This window comes from Penicillium citrinum, assembly GCF_028827155.1.
Source record: "Penicillium citrinum strain IBT 23319 chromosome Unknown utg000006l:1.0-3011923.0:1.0-3012962.0, whole genome shotgun sequence".
Classification (NCBI taxonomy): Eukaryota; Fungi; Ascomycota; class Eurotiomycetes; order Eurotiales; family Aspergillaceae; genus Penicillium; species Penicillium citrinum.
This window is the reverse complement of record NW_026622691.1, coordinates 87,440-107,116: the sequence shown is the minus strand read 5'-3', so window position 1 is coordinate 107,116 and position 19,677 is coordinate 87,440. Positions and strand designations below refer to the sequence as shown.

Sequence of the window (19,677 nt, the reverse complement as noted above, 5' to 3'; positions counted from 1 at the left end):
AAGAGATGGCGTGAGGAGATATAGATCGGTATGACCAGTACAGTATATTACACTACGCCACATTCTTAATACTGGATTATTTGTAAATTACAGAATCACAAATACATCAAGCATGGATTATCCCAACATGTCAAAGACGACGACTGAACATTTCTAGCATAGCAGCACTTCCTACAAGTGCGCGGCAACACCAAGTACATACAATGGCAAATACTCAAATTGAGACGAACATCAATGACCACATTCGCAAGCATTTCCCCAAATTCAAGCTGCAGACTGACCCACCGATCGCCGTGAAACCGAGGCATGTGAGGAGCCTCTTCTTTCATATAATAATCATTTCCTTTCTTCATCTCTCCAGTATACTTCCCTCTTCCACGTTACACCTCTGCCTACCATGAACGGCCACGCAAATGGATCGGCCACTGTTGCCCCCACCGATTTCGACGTGATTATCGTCGGCGCAGGTATCTCCGGTATCAACGCCGCTTATCGCGTGCAAGACCAATGCCCCGGTTTCTCTTACGCTCTTCTGGAAGCCCGCGACGATCTCGGTGGTACCTGGGATCTTTTCAAATACCCTGGAATCCGATCCGACTCTGACCTTTTCACCTTTGGTTTCGCATTCAACCAGTGGAACCGCAGCAATCCCATCGCTGAAGGTGGCGCTATCAAATCTTACGTTCGTGATACCGCGGAGAAGTTTGGAATTGCCAGGAACATCCGTTATCGCCATCGTCTCAACTCTGCTGATTGGTCCTCTGCCGAAAATGTATGGAACTTGGATGTGGACGCAGATGGTGCGCAGACTACATTCCGCGCACGTTTTGTGATCTTCGGTACCGGATATTACAATTATCACAAGCCCCTCGAGGCTAAGATTCCCAATTTGAAGGATTTCCAGGGCACTGTTGTTCACCCGCAATTCTGGCCCGAAGATTTGGACTACACTGGCAAGAAAGTGGTCATTATTGGATCTGGCGCAACAGCTATTACTTTACTTCCAAATCTTGCGCAAAAGGCCGACCGCGTGACGATGCTGCAGCGCAGTCCCACTTATATTCTGTCTCTGCCCAATCGTTCAAGTTCCCGCTGGCTCGCCTATCTTCTGCCTTCATCGCTATATCAGCGTCTGCAGCGATTCATCTGGATCTATACTTCCCGTCTGTTTTTCCTCTTTTGTCAACGTTTCCCCAACTTTTCTCGTTGGATTTTGAAGCAAAATGTTTCTCGACAATTGCCTTCTCACATCAATTATGACCCCCATTTCAAGCCTCGCTATAATCCTTGGGACCAGCGTCTGTGTGTCTCACCTGATGGTGATTTCTTCCAGTGCCTTCGTCGTGGCAAGGCAGATGTCCGCACTGATACTATTAAGACAATCACAAAGCGCGGTATTACGCTGAACTCAGGCGAAAATCTCGACGCAGATATTATTATCACTGCGACAGGTCTCCAGCTACAAATTGCTGGTGGATCTGCGCTCTCCGTTGACGGCAAGAAGGTCGACATTGGTGACAAGTACCTTTGGAACGGCGTTATGTTGCAGGATCTTCCCAATGCAAGCTTCATGATTGGTTATACCAATGCTTCCTGGACCTTGGGCGCTGATGCTACCGCCCAATTCATTACCCGACTGCTCCGCACTATGCAAGAGCGTAAGCTTGTTTCCGCGACGCCTCGTATGGGTAACAACGAAGAAAAGAGTATTGAGCAACGCCCACTTCTGAATCTCAACTCGACTTATGTGACTGTTGCCTCGAAGCATTTGCCCATGGCTGGTGATCGGGGTCCCTGGCAACCTCGTGACCATTACATGAAGGACATTAAGTTCGCTACGAAAGGCGATCTTAACACTGGAATGGATTATGTTAAGGGAGAATTACAGCTGAGGCCCAAGCTGGCTTGATTGGGGTTCGTGTCGTGTTTATTTGATGGCTGTACGTGACATATTCGGATATACCTATGATTGGCGTTTGGTTGTATATTTTAAACGAATGGAAGGAAGAGCTCCTGCATGGGATATCTTCGCTCTGATACTGCACAGATGATATAATCGTGGAAAGTTCTTACTTAGTCTTCGGCCTCTTTTAGAGGAACTTCCATGTAAATAAATCCCCGTATTAGCATACGTATTTCACTGCGATCGACATTGTGGTTGTTTCATCCATGTAGTATATTTAGCATAGGAGCAATGCTGTTTCACAGACTTGGATTACTACCTCTAGTTATCTGCCTTCATGCAAGTGATAGATTTGTTCATATATTCCCAGTCATCCATGGACCTATGTAGACGAATATGATCGTGAATATAATAGTCGCTGAGTACCGGTAGACTCTCCGAGTCTCACGTCAAGCTCGAAGAGAGTCACATCATCAAACATTATCAAATATTCTGCAACACCCAGAATATTTCCTCCACAACCTTCTCTGGCGCAGTAATGTGGATAAAGTGACCATGGCCTTCGACATCAACAAATCGATGCTTCGTAGACAGACGAAGATTCTCTTGCTGGAATTTGCGATTGGTATCCCCGTAGATATCAAGCTTTTTGAAGAATTGCTCTCGCTGCTTAGGAGTTCCTTTTCCATTTCGAATACCAGCTTCGAACATCCTCCTAGTCTCTATTTCTGGGTGGCCTAATAAAACACTGAGAGGGGCATTGCCGAGTAAAGGGGGATCTCGATCAAGCTGGTTCTTCATGCCTAGCAGCGCACAACTTTGAATGTAATGCTCCATTTCCCTTTTCGCATTGCGTTGATGCTTCTCACTGCCCTCTTCATCAAGCATAGCTTTCCACTCAGTGTCGGTCAGAGCGCGATCCGCGGCGACTCCCATCACGGCATAAGAGTCCAATCCCTCTGTGAATGGCCACAGGTTAGAGTCCGGCCAAAGAGCTGTGCTCTTCTCTTGGTTCGCATCCACAAAGACCATCCCGGCTACATCTTCTCCCCGATTCTGCTTCTGGAACAATTCGACAAGTTCTCGCGAAATTATGCCGCCGTATGAGTGGCAGACAAATACATATGGCGGTGCAATACCCATTGTTTTCAGTAAAGTGCGCAGTTCAAGGGCGATGTTAGCTGCTGTGCGTTCCTCGGGCGACTCATCCGATTCTCCAATTCCCGATCGTTCATATAGAAGAATCCGCGTTGTCGGTTGGAGTTGACGTCTAACAACCGCCCATTCAGTAATACTGCAGGTTACTCCAGGGATGACGATGACGATTGGATCTCCGGGGGAACGATCTGGCCCGTAGATAGATGCAAAAATCTGAGCTCCGGTTTGCAAAGAGACAAAGCCTGATGACTCGCCTTTTTCCCAATCAATGATAGCCATGCTCTCTCTGTTTGCGGTGTTGTCTGAGGGGGTGCCGTTAGTTTTATTCCCCAATTTGACGATTATGTGAACGTAATGGGCATATCAAAGGAAGAAAACAGTTACTTTCACGGGTGATGAAGGAAGAGCAAGCTGAAGGCTAAGCAGTTCGCTGGCTTCAATTTTGCTTCTGAGCTATGAACTGTGAACAGTAGGGATCAGCAGACCTGGCTGGTTTCGCACAGCCCTAGTCCCCTCACTGCAGGTCGAAGTTGCACCCGCTTTGACACGTCAGCTCGCTAACCGATCGAGGATCCTTGTCATTATGAAATTTTGATGCGCTTGACCCCGGTCATATTGGTCGAGGAAGATATCTCACCTTCCCAATATTGAAGAAAGATAATTCCACGCTATTGATTGAGGGCAGACTTAGATATATATGGAGAGAAGTGTGTTAAGTCTGCATTCCAAGACAAGTTGATGCATGATAGGATCCTCGTGGATGATGGGGCCTCTCGGTTACACAACCAAGCAAAATGCAATCCAGCTTTCTGTCTCCGCGTGATTGATACTCGACATTCATCCAGGTGTTTATTTATATCCACAATGGACGCGGCATGAAGAAAAGAAATATAGATTCACAGATATTACGATTGGTCCTGTAGACCTTCCACCAACCTACTGTACTTGGAATACTTCTTTTGAGTCCTTTTTTGGAGTTTTGTAATGTCTGTTGACTGCTGTTGGCATTTTCTAGGTTTCATTCTGCGAATTTGATCTATTTGACATCGAAAAAAATATGTAAAGAGGATGGCAAGTGTGTACAAATACTCCAATGGACAATACAAATAGCTATCCAGCGCAGAACAAGATAATCTACAAGTTCAAATGAAGATTCACAGAAAATGAATATCATTATTCTCATATCTCAATAACCCATAAAGGGGGTATCTCTTTTACAACAGCCACCGCATTATTTACACGTAATAGTGATTATGAAATTTACTTTGCCTCCTCCGCATCATGTTCACGTCTTCCCTCAAATCCACTCTCAGGCAAGAGGTTCAGCTTGTCTTCCTCGCGATCCAGCTTGTAGTTGGTCAGCCAGAATCCAGCGCAACCAACGAATGCAAGGATCGCCGTAACGGCATAGTTCCATACAAGCAACGGATCTTCCGATAGTCCAACCATTGCTTGCCCAATGGCAGCCGAAATGGCATTCATGAAAAGAGCCACGGCTTGGACCAGGGATCGCATGTTCTTTGGAGCCTTAGTAAATGCGTATTCGAGGGATGTCACGGAGGCGAAAATCTCGGAAATACCGCCGAGAATGTATGTGAGTGCCTGCACCCAAACGGAGATATTGGTGTATTCTCCCTTGACTTCAAGACAGTAGTTGGCGTCCTTTCCACAGGGTCCCATCTTGTAGATATAATGCTGGGTAACGGTGGCAACGATCATACCGGCACCAGCGAAGAAGAAACCGGCTGTGATCCTCTTGATTGGGGTGAAGTGGAAGCCCATCTTACGGAGACCGGGGTAGACAAAGCGATCCATGATTGGGATGAAGATAATCAAAGCAAACGGGTTGAGGTTGTTGACGATATCATTTGGTACACCACCAAGTTTCATAGTAGCGGCTTGGGAGGTGAGGTTGTTCAACATCTGGTTGTAAGCCAACCAGTATAAGGGGTACCAGAGGAATACTTGGCAGGCCTTCAGACCACGGCGCACTTCATCAACCCACGCATCATCGAAGTCCATCCATGCCGGCTTGTTCTCACCGAAGTTACTCGGCTTAGCACGGTCCCAGTAGACTTGATCATCGCCGTTGGTGCTGAACCATGCAATCGGATTCAATGTCCAGCGACCTTGCATAGAGATCTTCCAGACTCGGAATGATTTCCCATAGACGGAGCCAGTGGGAGGAACCAGGTTGTAGTATTTTCGGCAAGCGAAAAGAACCAAGGGGCAAACGCAGAACATGATAGTGGGGAGCAAGTAGGAGAGCCAGAAACCGATGTAGCGCTCTGCATAGACCATACTGATCTGACCGGTTAGGGAACCAATGTTGATCATCAGATAGAAGTAGAGATAGATGCGAGCGACAGTAGCAGCAGGGTCGACAATGACACGTTCGCCGCTCTTCAGGGTCTTCACGTATGGCTTTTCATCTGGATACTGCTCTGCAATCAATGGAGAGATATTTGATCTGAAAAGTCAGTAATTTCCCATGAATTCCATCCTTTGATGTAACTTACTTGAAACCACCAGTTCCAATACCCATGATAACAAGTCCAATAGCGAAACATGCGATAGAACCACCAGGCTTGGCGATGACAGGTGGAATAGCTGAGATGATCAAAATGGTATGGCCGACAAGAGCACAGGCGATTGATGAGAAGATAGTACGGAAACGACCCCAGTATTGATCAGCGACCCAAGCACCAACGAGAGGCATAATGTAAGACCAAAATTGATTGACTATCCAGGTTAAAATGGTCAGTAACTTGCAATCAAAATTAGAATTCGAAATTTATGTACTTACACAATGTCAGTCCAGTAGAGGCACGTTGTCCCATACCAAGAGCACCGGGGACACCGTTTGAGAAGTCGGAAAGAAGAGCGCCAGTGGTTGATCCATCGGGCAATGGGCGTTGAATGAAGTTGACGACTGGAATTTCTAAATGTTAATTCTTGTCACCTTCAATTGAATTTGCTTGTTGGTACCTACACACTGCCGTGGTACCATAGTACGAGAAACGCTCGCACAACTCGACAAAAGCAACAGTAAACGTGGTCCAGGGAAGACTGCCAGAGACACGACGAAGTGTGGCCAGCTCTTCATCCGTGGGGATCATCTTGAGATCATCTACATTCTCTTCATATGGAGGAGAAGACTCCACCACAATGCCGTGCTTCTCATCTACGGCGATATCGTGGGAGATAGCCTTCGACTTGGCTATCTCGGCCTGATCGACAGGATCTGTAGCGTTCATCGCTGAAAAAAGCCACACCAAACAATATCGGAAAATTAGTGACAGGTGGATCACCAGGGATGCGATGCAAAAAAGGCAACGGATGAGGAGAAGATCAGAGGGAGACGGGCTTTTAAAGTACGCCAGATGTCGCGATTCCAGCTAGCCTGTCAGCTATCTCAATCTAATCCCAACTATGGAGTAGTGCGCTCAGCTCAAGTGGCACTCATCTCGCGTGAACGTCTCCTGTACCATCTCTCGCGTGCTTTGACATATCTTTAGTCGTAACCGATTGGGCCTCCCTCTCTGTTGTGTGTGGTACTATCTAGCCAAGCCAGGCACCGTCGGTATCCGATTGATTTTTTTCCCATTTGATTTTCTGCTTTTCTTTTTCGTGGTTCGCCTAAACCTTGGCCGAGATACCTTTGTCTGGGCAAGTTTGTAAACATTGTCAGTAATCAGAAGTCGCGTGCTGCCGCGTATCGCAGGATCTTACCGGGATTGCACAATTAGGAGTTGGGGCGGAGATTGGCTACTGATGAGCTATTGGCCCGCTACGATGGTGCATATGACATTCACTGGTCAAAGAGAGTGCCAAGATGACTTGGCTGGACTTGGCTGGCAGTGCGCGGTGCAACATCATGTCTTGGCCGAGAATAATCAGTGGAACAAAAAAGGCGGGCAGAACGATGAGTGGCGGGTGATAACCCTAATTCAGCATATTCCGAAGGTGTGGAAGCAAAACCGAGGATGTTTTTCATTTGTTCGATATATCCAGACCATTTGCCACGCTTATCTCTTTGTTTTCGAGTAAAAAAACTAGCTCCTAATTGAGAAGGTGAAAATATTCGCCGCATGATTCAGGGTCCAAGGAGACTTCTAGAGCGCGCCACTTTACATGGTAGACAGGATGATTTGGCCACCCCCGGCTGTATGATGCCCCATGTACTCTGTATACTTCTAGTTGGTGTTCAAACACACGAGATATCAAGAGTTTAATACAGATTTAGAAGGTTCCACTCGGAGCCAGCCGAACATTGGCACAAGTCTTACTATCAATTTCCCCTTAATTGGTCGCACGGGCATTGGCCTCAGCATTCCTTCGCGCACTTCCTTCTAATCCATAGATTACATCCTCAGACATTCCTGGGATCACCATTTCGAATGTCTCATTGATGACAGTGTACTGATAGTAGCCACATCGTGCGATCGGTTTGGTCTTACGAACATCCAATAATCCGTCGGTTAAGACTTCATCACGGATATGCACGGCCACCACTCGCCCTATTACCACATCGACCGTGCCCATTGGAGGATTTCCAGGCAAGCGCACGGTGGAATGATACTCACACTCAAACTTAACGGGGGACTCGGCCACCATCGGCACATCCATTGTAAGCGCGGGCTCCTTAGTGAGCTCCGCCAAAGTGAATTCGTCTACCCCATGGGGAACCTGTTGAGCGGAGATATTTACGGCGTTCCGTAAGTCCCAAGTCGCTAGGTTCCAGACGAACTTGCCAGTTTCCTCGGCATTTATAACAGTATCTTTGCGTATTCCGGAAACGGTTTGGTTCGAAGAGAACATCACATAGGGTGGGTCGAAGGTGAGGTTGTTAAACTGCGAATAAGGGGCTAGATTGGCTTTGCCGTCTTTACTCTTTGTTGAGATCCATCCAATCGGTCGGGGAACGACACATGCCTAATGACAAATGAGGTGATGTCGGGAGGCAAATGCACCTGAAGCAGGGACTTACCTTGAATGGGTCGTGTGGGAGATTGTGGTCTGTTTTCCCAGGCTCGTAAAACATTGTCGCTGTTTCTAAATGTCTCGTTGATGTCAATGGTCGTCAATCAAAGAAATCACTGAGTTATATACCCCGCAGAAATCGCATTGCCGATTCCGAAGCCGTGGCCCACCATCTGCACGCTGCTTTTATTGTGGAGAATTCGGTTGTCGGTGCTCGTTTCTCGGCATCGGAGCTCGCTGTGGATAGTATACCAAAACAAAGTCTACAAGTTCAATTCATCATAAGGATACAAATGCAAGACGTCGGTATCTCGGGATCGGGTCATTCGGTGTCTGCGATGTTCGGACACGGCATCCCGACCTGCACCAGCGTTCAATCCGAATTAACCGGGAGATACTTAAATATGATCTTTCTCCATAGTTCAGACGGTGCTACTAGCATTCTCAACAACTGATATCTATCAAACAGCTGATTCGGAGCCATCTTTTGATCTTCCACAATCCACAACAATGGCACACCTTAACTTCCGTACCTTTGTCGAAGCCCTCAGGGCAGACGACGATCTCGTCGAGATCAACGACCCAGTCGATCCTCACCTCCAAGCAGCAGCTATCACCCGCCTGGTCTGCGAGACTGACGACAAAGCACCACTCTTCAATAATCTCATCGGCACGCAGAATGGTCTATTCCGTATTCTCGGCGCCCCAGCATCTCTTCGTGTCTCCCCGAAAGATCGATACGGTCGTCTTGCACGCCACTTGGCTCTACCACCCACAGCCTCGATGCGAGAGATCCTAGATAAAATGCTGTCAGCCTCCACGTTGCCACCTATTCCTCCTCGCATTGTTGAATCTGGACCCTGCAAGGAAAATGTTCTCTTGGATGGAGAGTTCGATTTGACTACCCTTCCTGCGCCCATGATCCATCAGCACGATGGCGGCAAGTACATCCAAACATACGGCATGCATATTATCCAGTCACCCGATGGCTCATGGACTAATTGGTCCATTGCCCGTGCAATGGTTCATGACAAGAACCATCTAGCTGGACTTGTTATCAAGCCCCAGCACATTTGGCAGATTCATCAGATGTGGAAGAAGGAAGGCCGGGATGTTCCTTGGGCCCTTGCCTTCGGCGTCCCTCCAGCTGCTATCATGGCTTCGAGTATGCCTATTCCAGATGGTGTTAGCGAGGCTGAATATGTTGGAGCTATCGCGGGTGAAGCTCTGGAATTAGTGAAATGTGACACGAACAATCTCCACGTTCCTGCAACGGCGGAGATCGTCTTCGAAGGTACTCTTTCTATTACAGAGGAGGTTCCTGAGGGTCCATTCGGTGAGATGCATGGTTATGTCTTCCCGGGCGATACCCACCTCTGGCCTAAGTACAAGGTCGATCGCATCACATACCGCAACAATCCCATCCTTCCGATGTCTGCCTGTGGTCGTCTTACGGATGAGACTCACACCTTGATCGGATCTCTTGCTGCAGCAGAGATTCGCAAGCTCTGTCAGAATGAAGGGTTACCTGTCACGGACGCCTTTGCACCTTTCGAGTCCCAAGTCACCTGGGTTGCTCTCCGTATCGACGGTGCCAAGCTTCGTGAAATGAAGACCAACTCTAAGAAATTCTCGAAGAAGATTGGCGATCTTATCTTCAACGCCAAGGCCGGTTATACCATCCATCGACTCGTGCTTGTAGGCGATGATATTGATGTTTATAACGGCAAAGATGTGATGTGGGCTTTTTCGACCCGTTGTCGTCCTAGTCTCGATGAGATCTTCTACGAGGATGTCCCTGGATTCCCACTTGTTCCATATATGAGTCATGGAAATGGTCCCAAGACGCAGGGTGGCAAGGTAGTATCTGATGCACTGATGCCGGCCGAGTATACCACTGGTCGTGACTGGGTACCAGCTGACTTCGAGAACTCATATCCGGAGGATTTGAAGGAGAAGGTGAGGGGGAAGTGGGCGCAGATGGGATTTAGAGAGTAGATGGTCTTCTCGGGTCAGATTCCGAGTTGCAATTTTTGTATATACAATACTGTGGTATTAAGTGATAAATAGAATAATATATGTTCATTTGCTACCAATTTCTATGCTGTTACTGGTTTTCCTCGTACATAATTCGATTTCTATTCCGCTAGTTAGCTCCAGCAGGGCTGCTGGTGCGATAAGTTGCAATAAAGGTTTGTTCTGGCTTCCATCTCATGTTGAAGATATATCCTACTAGGGTATAAATTAACTATCCCCAAAGGTACTACATTGAGTTGGAACTTGGCTCAGAAGTACTACTATAACTGCTTAATTTTATTCTCGAATAGGGCTATATATGATGAAATTTGCCCGGTCTATTCAAAATAGCACTCCATACTGTAAAAAGTCCAAAATGCCCTCTCCTTGAAAATCTTCATAAAATTTACCGCTTCAAGCATTTTGAACTGGTCTGTGCACGAAGATCCATTAACAAGTCTTTGCCAACTTTATACTTGCCGGCAATCATCCTTTTGCATCACAATTTGGGCCTAAGTATATCAAAGAAATCATTTAATCAGAATCTGATTGACTGGATCAATTTGTCTCCTCGTGTCGAAGTTCTCGAAATCGTTTCGGCATGGCCGTTAGCCAAGACGAAGCCGACCGAGTCCTCCGACTCAAATCCCGAGCACGCGAAGCACACGCCTGCTACCCTTGTCGCAAGCGTAAAGTGAAATGCGATGGCCATAATCCTTGCCGCACCTGCTTTCGTCGCAAGCATCCTCACATCTGCTCGTATCAGCTAGCTGGTCCAAGGGAGACATCATCGCCCGTGCCAGCAGGGAGCGCGCGGAATGCCAAGTCTTCGGAAGGCTCGGGATGCCGCAATGTGGATGGTGATACTGCGAATGATAGTATCATGACTGCCGATGCTGGTGGCATCCACTCCGATGAGGCTTCGAAGAATTATGTCTATTCAGGGGATAATTCTGTGGTCTCGATTCTGCGTTTGAGGGCTTCGGACGCCTATGATTCCGTTGCAAGGGAGGTTGGATCTGTACTTGGTCTACAGAATACCTTCAATGCTTATCCTTTTATGGACTCGAAGACTCCTCATGAACGCTGGCACTCCTTATTGGAAATATTGCCGCAACGGACGGAGGTTTTGAAGTATGAGACCGGCTAGTCTTTGTATATGCGGTTATGCTAATTTACAAGGTTCTTTCACTATTATCGCATCACGGCGTACCCATTCAACCCGATCCTTGCTGATATGGATCGCTTCGAATCAGATCTGTGTACTTATCTGAATGGTCATGCAAACGGTGATTTCCGTGACACCGATAAAATCATAGACCGTTGGGCCTCGGATAAGTCGATAGGCCATATAAGTCTGCTGTTGGCAACTCTGGCAGCTGGTGCACATTACTCGGATATTGAATATCCGCAGCGTCTGGAGCTAACGACAGATTTCGGTATGTTTCTTAGGCTCGACATAACTTGCAGCCCTAGCTGACCTTCAGCCCGTCGATCGTTTCATGCACTTCGACTGGCCAACTTTCTTTTTCGTCCTTCGTTGGATATAATACAAGCGCTGTTAATCGTAGGCAACACCTTGCAAAATATGGGGCAGTCGGATGCAGCCTGGGCGTTGCTAGGTACAACAACCCGGCTGGCACAGACAATGGGTCTGCATACTGAGCGTAGCACTATCCACTGGCCTGAGTATGTAAGAACAAAGGCCAGAGCCTTGTGGTAAGATTCATCGAATCCGAGTCCAGAGCTTGAATTAAGACTAACATCACATAGGTCAACGATTGTCTGGCAAGATAGTCTTCTCTGCCTTTGCTATGATCGCCCTGCCATTGTATCAGTCTCGGGATGGCCACTTGACAACTCGTTTTTCGAGAGGCAGGGCCTTTCATACACGGAAATCATGCATTTTCTGACTCGAGTAGGGCTTGATATCTTGGGCCCTGAAGTTTCAGGTATTCCTCCTGGGGACCGGGCAATCGAATATCTACAGCACATCGACAATGTTTTCCAGAAATCTCAACCCCATCTCTTTGCACGGGATAATTGCACATCATTGCAACAAAACCTCGAACACCTAGCCCTCAAAATGCATACTTCGTTCTGTGTATCTGTCGCTTGCCGTCCAGCCATGAAACAATCACAGGAACCTATATCACATTCTGATATACTGCGGTCGCGCGCAAAGGGAAGTCTGATTGATGCTTCGAGAGCGTTTCTCGATTTTCAGGCACTGAGTGTTGTCCCTCTGCGTAGTTGGTCTATGGTTCATACTGTATTGAGTTCAACGCTTTTACTTTGCATGTGGGAGGAGACTCGAAACGACCCTGAATGCCGCAATTTACAACAGCGAGTCATCGATGTCTTTTCAGCGTCTGATTCGAGGTCTGATGACGGGTCCATGGCAGAAACGGATCGACAGTGGTTATCAGCTAGACATATTCGCGCACTAGTAACACTTCGAGGTGCTTTGGATAGAGAAGTGGACCGACCGGTCGAAGATGAGTATACTGCAACGGGGCAAAATGCGCCACCGTTTAATGGGTATGTTTATTATACCTATAATTATATTTCAAGAATGCTGCTAATTCCCCTAGAAATTTTGATAGCTATTTCGAAATGCCGAATGCATTTGATATATCCCCAGTAACCTATCTGGATTCGATCATGAATGGTATGTTGAATAAAGTGATGGCCTTTCAGCGACTGACGTTTACAGTACCGATGTTTGATTTCACGCAGGAGGGCAGTTTCTTATAGGATCAGACCCTCGGGAAAGGTGTAATTTATTGGATTACGACGATTTAGGAATAGTTAAATTGAAGATCCTGGCAAGCTCTGCTTGCTCCCGTCCCGATAGTATCAAGAAGTTGTAGTGCTTAACGGACCCTTGGTAGTGTATTCATTCGTTTCAACACAACTGAAGGAGCGGAAATCACTAGCGAGCAGTATCAAAAATGATATATCCACTCTCCTCTGAGATTTTCCCTTTTATTTCGGCCATTATCTTCCCGGCCCGCGTGTTACGGCACGTTTGGATCTCGGCATCGGAGCCTCGGACTACCTCGGAGCCTGAAAATCGGGCCGATCAAGAATCATTCGGCTTCCCTGATTCTTTTCGAGAATTCAAATAGTCGGTTTGCCACAACTGAATATAAAACTTTCGTTATAATCTTGCGTTGCTTCTATTAGCCACAACAATCTATACAATTCAGTGCACCTCATCATCTGATCTCAGCAGATAAATACTATAAAACTTCTGAATACTCGCCAACAATACCTCAACCTCTTCGATGCTTTCGCTACTCTCCGGCAGCCAAACTCCTCAATCCGGTCGTGCTTCACCTGGAAGCTCCCACGGACCCGAAACAATGCCTACCGAACATCACCGCTCATCTTCACCTCCCCGACAGCGCATCGTCGTTGCCATGACAGGCGCAACTGGCGCAGCCCTCGGAATCAGAGTCCTAATTGCCCTTCGTCGTCTCAATATCGAAACACACCTTATTATGAGCAAATGGGCCGAAGCAACAATCAAATATGAGACAGATTACCATCCGTCAAATGCCAAGGCCCTTGCCGATCACGTCCACTCTATAAATGATATGGCTGCGCCAATAGCGAGCGGGTCGTTCCAGACAGACGGAATGATCGTTGTGCCATGTAGCATGAAGACTCTCGCTGCGATACATAGTGGATTCTGTGATGATTTAATATCACGCACGGCGGATGTTATGCTCAAGGAGCGGCGCAAATTGGTTCTTGTTGCGAGGGAGACCCCATTAAGTGACATCCACTTGCGCAATATGCTGGAAATCACTCGGAGTGGCGCTATCATTTTCCCACCCGTTCCGGCTTTCTATATTCGGGCCGCGTCCATTGACGATCTCATTAATCAAAGTGTTGGTCGAATGTTGGATTTGTTTGACCTGGACACAGGGGATTTTGAGCGGTGGGATGGTTGGCAGGCCGAGAAATGAAGTTTCTGAGATCAGAATATATTGACTGTTTTAGTGATGGTTTAATCATATTGCATGGTGGGTGTTGCATTGAGAATTATTGGCGTTAATATACTATGTGTCAAAAATATGATATTTTCATGTGAATCACTTTAAAAGCACGTTTGTGCGCCTGGAGTCAAGTTATGTCGACATGTTCCTGGCCATCGCGAACTCCCTAGATATGCATGTCTTAGTACTTTTTTCTGAAGACTCCACAATAGTTCATCTAACAGGGTCTATCTGGGCGGTCATCAAAGGCGAGTTCTCACTACGTAGAGCAACTTAGGCAGTAAAGACTAGCATGTTAGCATGATGGCTTTCAATAGGGCAGCATCAATAAAAGAAGGGGAAATAAATCGATCTTCGCTCTAGACGATCTTCGATGCTTGATATAAATTTCTTGATTTCGAAGATGTGGGGCTGGACGGTCTTCGACTACGCAAAAATTAACACTAGGCAGCTTCGAATGAAATTCAAAACCGGAAGATGATTCCCTCAGATATCAGATGATAATACCCTGCCTCGGCATCTACACAGTCGCTTTTTAAGGTACATAGTCTGCTTTCTTCAGACTCTATATAGATTAAATGCAGAGTAATCGATTGGACTCATTTGGGGAGGTCCTCCGGAACATGCGTGGCTTGGCTAGGTTTTCTATATTGAAACTCTGAAATGATTGGCTCCAAAAAAAGAAATTTACATTGGAATTTGCTGCCTAGAAATCCCAAGAGTCCTCCAGCTTGCGTACTACAGATCGGCCATGGCCGCGTTCCGGATTCTTTGAAGTTGTTCATGGCTAGCTATGACTGGTCTTTACATCTACGATATTCAGGAACAAAGGGCTTTCCAATAGAAAGCGGAATAACAAAGCTTCGTCTCTTTTGCCACTCGTTCCTCACAGATGACTGATTTCACTGGGTATATGCAATCCTGACGGACCAACCGAGTCCATCCGACGATCTGCAGCCTCTCCGTTCTAGTGTGAAGGATATTCCCCACATCTTCAGGATTCGCGGGGTCGACGTTGTCACATCGCATATCAGCGTTCGTGCACGCCCAGAATGGGTCAGACGACAGGTTCGAACTCGGACGCTCCTCCTATGAGATACTTGTATAATTATCCACTCGTAGTGTTGACTCCTTGGCCTTCTCTTTGACCAACCAAACTTCATCCTGACATACATTGACATTTCGCCAGATCCATATATTCGATATTGGCACACGCATGACCATTCACGGCGGAGATTCCTCTTTCAGCATGGAAAGATCTCCAGGCTCGTTCTCGAGAGCCCCTCTCCATCGTGTGGTCAGTGTTGACGTTGCGATATTTTTTCTCAACCGAGGAACCACATGTTTATTCACTATGGCTGGGATGAAGCATATGGAAAATTGGTTATAAGGGAGAGATTTTCCTCATAGAATTGAGATGAAAGACAGCTTTCCGAGTCTGAATTCCGAAGAAGTCTTCTAGCTTCAGTCCAGTATGAAGTTGTCACAGCTTTATCTATGTTTTCTGTTTACTGTACCGGTTGCTTTTGCAGCACCAGCACAGGAAAAGAGAGCAAGCGCTCCAACAGTCACCCTCTCAAAGCCTCAAGCGACGGTTATCGGATCATCTTCAAACAAAATCGACAGTTTCAATGGCATACCATTTGCGCAACCTCCAACTGGGTCTCTCCGGCTGAAGCCCCCGAAACCAATATCGTCCTCCATCGGTACAGTCAAGGCCACTGGGATTGCAAAATCTTGCCCGCAATTCTATTTCTCCACTGATACGAGTGGCTTCCCGGTATCAGTCTTGGGGGAGCTGGCCAATATCCCAATTTTCCAAAGAATTACAAATGCGGGTGAAGATTGCTTGACTGTTAGTATTCGCCGTCCAGCTGGAACAAAGGCCGATGCAAAGCTACCTGTTCTGGTATGGATATTCGGTGGTGGTTTTGAGCTTGGTTCGACTCAGATGTACGATGGCTCTACTCTGGTCTCTGCATCAGTGGGGTTAGGCATGCCCATAGTCTTTGTTGCCATGAACTACCGTGTTGGAGGATTTGGGTTCATGCCGGGGTCGGAGATATTAAAAGATGGTTCGGCAAATTTGGGCTTGCTGGATCAGCGTCTCGCCCTGGAATGGGTTGCAGATAACATTGAAGAGTTTGGTGGTGATCCGTCGAAAGTTACGATCTGGGGTGAATCCGCTGGTTCGATTTCTGTCTTTGACCAAATGGCCCTGTACGACGGAGATAATACTTATAATGGGTCGCCTCTTTTCCGCGCTGGAATCATGAACTCTGGGAGTATCGTACCAGCGGACCCCGTTGACAGTAGCAAGGGCCAAGCGGTATATGATACCGTTGTTGACAATGCAGGGTGCTCATCTGCCAGTGATACTCTTGCTTGTCTCCGCGGATTGGACTATACTAAGTTTCTCAACGCAGTTAATTCTGTCCCTGGGATTCTGTCGTATAACTCTGTTGCTCTCTCATATCTTCCTCGTCCAGATGGAAAGATATTGACAGATTCTCCTGAAAATCTGGTTACTAGTGGGAAGTATGCCTCTGTACCTTTCATCGTTGGTGATCAGGAGGATGAAGGTACTATATTCGCTTTATTTCAAGCCAATATCACAACAACTTCCCAAATCGTCGAGTATTTGAAGAATATATTCTTCCACAGCGCATCTGAAGACCAAATTAAAGAGCTCGTGGCAACTTATCCAGACACTACAACATATGGGTCTCCATTTCGCACCGGAGTCTTCAACAATTGGTACCCACAATATAAACGAATTGCCGCAATCTTGGGAGACTTGACCTTCACTATAACTCGACGAGCTTTCCTTAAGCTTGCAAAAGAAGCAAAGCCAGATGTAGCTGCGTGGTCTTACCTTTCCAGCTATGATTATGGTACTCCTATCCTTGGGACATTCCATGGGTCTGACATCCTACAAGTTTTCAACGGAATCCTGCCCAACTACGCATCCAAGTCGTTTCATTCGTATTACATGTCATTCGTCTATGATCTTGATCCCAATTCTAGGGCCAAGAACTTCATGGAATGGCCCGACTGGGGAACAAATCAGACCTTGATGCACGTTTTTAACAACCGCGGTGCTCTTCTTCAGGATGATTTCAGACAGGATACGTATAACTTCATTCTGAAAAATGTTGGATCTTTCCACATCTAGCAGATAGTACAGTCATAAGGCCCCTTGCAAGGACTGAATGCAAAAATCAAAGCAGAAAAATCAAATTCCTAACAGCTCTGAAATAATTACATCAAGCCGTGAATTTCCTATCTCCATGTTGCCGCTGCAGTAGCCGTGGTTCCCGAACATGCTGTTGGAACAGTGTAACTGCGATCTGGATCGCTTTCCCAGGTTACCGAAGAGGACCCGCTTGTCTTCTTGATAAACTTGTATTCGAATGACGTACCCACTGGAAGAGTAATACTGACATACCAAAGAGGATCGGATGAGGTATATTGGTCTGCGGAAAGAGCAATCGCATTGCTAGTGTCCCAGTTGCCAAGCTGGCTGATTGAGCCTGAGAGATATATGTTCTCGCCATAGGAAGTTGTCACTGTCTCCTTAAATAGTACTGGCAATGCAGTTGCTTTAGTACAAGCGGACATGGTAGTGCTGGTCATTGCATTAGTTGTCGTTGTAGAGCTTGGGGATGCACATGGTCCTCTGCTCTTCGCAGCAGAGGCCAACATTAATACTCGAGGTAAGCCAGATACCATAGGAACTGGGATATTTCCACTGGAGTCAACTGTGACAGATGTACACGTATACATCTCCAGGAGCTCGGTGCCGGAGGAATATCCGCTGCCCCTGAGGGTTAGAGTAAATGAGCTACCGGATGAGCCATAGTTAGAGAGGACTGTAACCACTTGTGAACCACTGGATCCTTTCTTCATGGCAATTGTATGGCTATCTTGGTAGAATGGTGTATTCTGCATTCCGTTAGAGCTTTTTTTTATCCAGTGAAGCTTGAAAAAGCTAAATTTACCTTGGATGTTATGTATGAGGAGTCAGAAGAGACAGCTAGTTTGCGGATCTTGTTTGTCATCGAGATATGCTTGTATAATTCAGCGCTCGTCGAGTAGCCCGAGAGCCATGTAGCCTCTCTGTTTGCAGGGTCCTCGCCTCCACTGTAATGCTGCTCTTGACCGGCATAGACAATTGGAATCCCGTCCGAGAAGAAAATGAATGAGAGAACATTCTTCGCAAGAGAGTAGTCACTCGTGAATCTAATCAGTCAGAAATAGTACTCCCAAAGGACGGAACTTTCTTACGAAGCAAATCGAGGCAGATCGTGGTTTTCGATAAAATTGCCAAGCAGTGTAGGATCTTTGCAATCAGACGCAACTGTGCCGATCATATTATACAGGTTGCTAATACTTCCACTCGTGGATTGAAAAGCATAGAGCAATTGGTAATAGCTAAGTGGTTAGATTTATTACAACATTGCAGGCCCTTTGGATCACTCACATGGGATAGTTCAAGACACCGTCCATGTAATTTTGGTAATCACAGGTGTAAGCTGGATTTCCGTCAAAGATTTCTCCAACACAGTATACCCCAGCCGCGCTATTATAGCTCGGCCAGAAGGATTTCTGGACGTGTTTGACTGTGTCGATGCGGAGACCATCGACTGGTATATTGTTAGTTATTGGTTATGGTGAAAGAGCTAGGACCTCATACTTGAGTAGTTGGAGACCAGATCTGAAATCCAGTTGTACCAGATTGTTTGAACAGACGATAGGTCAGTGTTGAGATCAGGAAGAGAAACGGTTGTGTCGCCAAGCCAGCAATCTTCCACGTTGTCTTGATTATTGTAATCGGTGATGAGGCAGTATGAGTGGAAGTATGAGGATGAATCGAAGGGCTTGAAAATGCTGTAGTCAACAGTATTTCCGGCGCCATTATATCCCTTGAGGTATGGTCAGTACTGTTAAATAGAGTGGGGTTTGTTACTTACCATATGATTTGCTACTACATCGACCATGAGGTACATACCTCTATCATGAAGAGCGTTTGAGAGTGCTAGTAGGTCTGCTGCCGTGCCGTACTTCTCATTCACATGATATCTAACAGTATGAGCTTCCTGTGAGAGCAAGTTTATGGCAGCCTTACATGTCCTGTTGCCAATAACCATGATAGGCTTCCCCATACCCGGTATTGCCCTGAAGCTGTTCGGTAACTGGGGTGATCCAAATAGCAGTGAATCCCATGTCTTGAATGTAGTCCAGCTAGAGAGAATTAGCCGGGCATACAGGTTAAGGGATCATGTGGCCTTGTGTACGTTATTGATGATTCCTTGCCAACTACCGCCACAATAGGCCTAACAATGTTAGTTTGCACGGCCATTTTGCAAGTCGAGAAGAGTGCTTACCCTATTAGCGACATTGCAGCTTGCCGTGGTTGACTTATCTTCTCGTCCGAATCTGTCAGTGAGTAAAAAGTATATTGATTGTGAGCGCCACTCCGCAGGAGTCAGCGCAGAAATGCTGTTCACAAGCAGCAGTAGAGCCGCGAAGATGATATACATTTTGCTTTGGCTTGAAAGATGCAAGCTTCTTTCTAGAGACCAGTATTTAACCGATTGTGCTTTATAA

At 46.6% G+C, this 19,677-nt stretch overlaps 9 protein-coding genes across 9 annotated transcripts; 5 read left to right on the top strand and 4 right to left on the bottom strand.

Annotated features, from left to right (window-relative positions):
- Nucleotides 1–397: 397 nt before the first annotated feature.
- Nucleotides 398–1,909, top strand: N7469_006586 (flavin-containing monooxygenase; the record flags this gene model as incomplete). Its single annotated transcript, XM_056645504.1, has 1 exon — nucleotides 398–1,909. One exon carries the CDS (start codon nucleotides 398–400, stop codon nucleotides 1,907–1,909), a length of 1,512 nt encoding a protein of 503 aa, XP_056498945.1.
- A 477-nt stretch (nucleotides 1,910–2,386) lies between these two features.
- Nucleotides 2,387–3,340, bottom strand: N7469_006585 (alpha/beta hydrolase; the record flags this gene model as incomplete). The annotated part of the gene is made up of 1 exon (XM_056645503.1): nucleotides 2,387–3,340. One exon carries the CDS (start codon nucleotides 3,338–3,340, stop codon nucleotides 2,387–2,389), a length of 954 nt encoding a protein of 317 aa, XP_056498944.1.
- Nucleotides 3,341–4,321: 981 nt separating this feature from the next.
- Nucleotides 4,322–6,318, bottom strand: N7469_006584 (uncharacterized protein; the record flags this gene model as incomplete). Its single annotated transcript, XM_056645502.1, has 4 exons — nucleotides 4,322–5,531; nucleotides 5,581–5,803; nucleotides 5,868–5,993; nucleotides 6,054–6,318. The coding sequence occupies 4 exons, from the start codon at nucleotides 6,316–6,318 to the stop codon at nucleotides 4,322–4,324; spliced, it is 1,824 nt and encodes a 607-aa protein (XP_056498943.1).
- Nucleotides 6,319–7,363: 1,045 nt separating this feature from the next.
- On the bottom strand, nucleotides 7,364–8,105 carry N7469_006583 (flavin reductase family protein; the record flags this gene model as incomplete). The annotated part of the gene is made up of 2 exons (XM_056645501.1): nucleotides 7,364–7,996; nucleotides 8,052–8,105. 2 exons carry the CDS (start codon nucleotides 8,103–8,105, stop codon nucleotides 7,364–7,366), a joined length of 687 nt encoding a protein of 228 aa, XP_056498942.1.
- Nucleotides 8,106–8,554: 449 nt separating this feature from the next.
- Nucleotides 8,555–10,042, top strand: N7469_006582 (UbiD family decarboxylase; the record flags this gene model as incomplete). The annotated part of the gene is made up of 1 exon (XM_056645500.1): nucleotides 8,555–10,042. The coding sequence occupies one exon, from the start codon at nucleotides 8,555–8,557 to the stop codon at nucleotides 10,040–10,042; it is 1,488 nt and encodes a 495-aa protein (XP_056498941.1).
- A 619-nt stretch (nucleotides 10,043–10,661) lies between these two features.
- N7469_006581 (Zn(II)2Cys6 transcription factor) lies at nucleotides 10,662–12,817 on the top strand (the record flags this gene model as incomplete). Its single annotated transcript, XM_056645499.1, has 6 exons — nucleotides 10,662–11,194; nucleotides 11,243–11,499; nucleotides 11,548–11,749; nucleotides 11,834–12,601; nucleotides 12,655–12,731; nucleotides 12,777–12,817. The coding sequence occupies 6 exons, from the start codon at nucleotides 10,662–10,664 to the stop codon at nucleotides 12,815–12,817; spliced, it is 1,878 nt and encodes a 625-aa protein (XP_056498940.1).
- Nucleotides 12,818–13,350: 533 nt separating this feature from the next.
- On the top strand, nucleotides 13,351–14,037 carry N7469_006580 (UbiX family flavin prenyltransferase; the record flags this gene model as incomplete). Its single annotated transcript, XM_056645498.1, has 1 exon — nucleotides 13,351–14,037. One exon carries the CDS (start codon nucleotides 13,351–13,353, stop codon nucleotides 14,035–14,037), a length of 687 nt encoding a protein of 228 aa, XP_056498939.1.
- A 1,504-nt stretch (nucleotides 14,038–15,541) lies between these two features.
- On the top strand, nucleotides 15,542–17,242 carry N7469_006579 (putative extracellular lipase; the record flags this gene model as incomplete). Its single annotated transcript, XM_056645497.1, has 1 exon — nucleotides 15,542–17,242. The coding sequence occupies one exon, from the start codon at nucleotides 15,542–15,544 to the stop codon at nucleotides 17,240–17,242; it is 1,701 nt and encodes a 566-aa protein (XP_056498938.1).
- Nucleotides 17,243–17,349: 107 nt separating this feature from the next.
- On the bottom strand, nucleotides 17,350–19,610 carry N7469_006578 (putative alpha-amylase; the record flags this gene model as incomplete). The annotated part of the gene is made up of 9 exons (XM_056645496.1): nucleotides 17,350–18,012; nucleotides 18,069–18,309; nucleotides 18,355–18,501; nucleotides 18,551–18,713; nucleotides 18,764–18,992; nucleotides 19,041–19,149; nucleotides 19,196–19,311; nucleotides 19,365–19,403; nucleotides 19,455–19,610. The coding sequence occupies 9 exons, from the start codon at nucleotides 19,608–19,610 to the stop codon at nucleotides 17,350–17,352; spliced, it is 1,863 nt and encodes a 620-aa protein (XP_056498937.1).
- Between the last annotated feature and the right edge of the window lie 67 nt (nucleotides 19,611–19,677).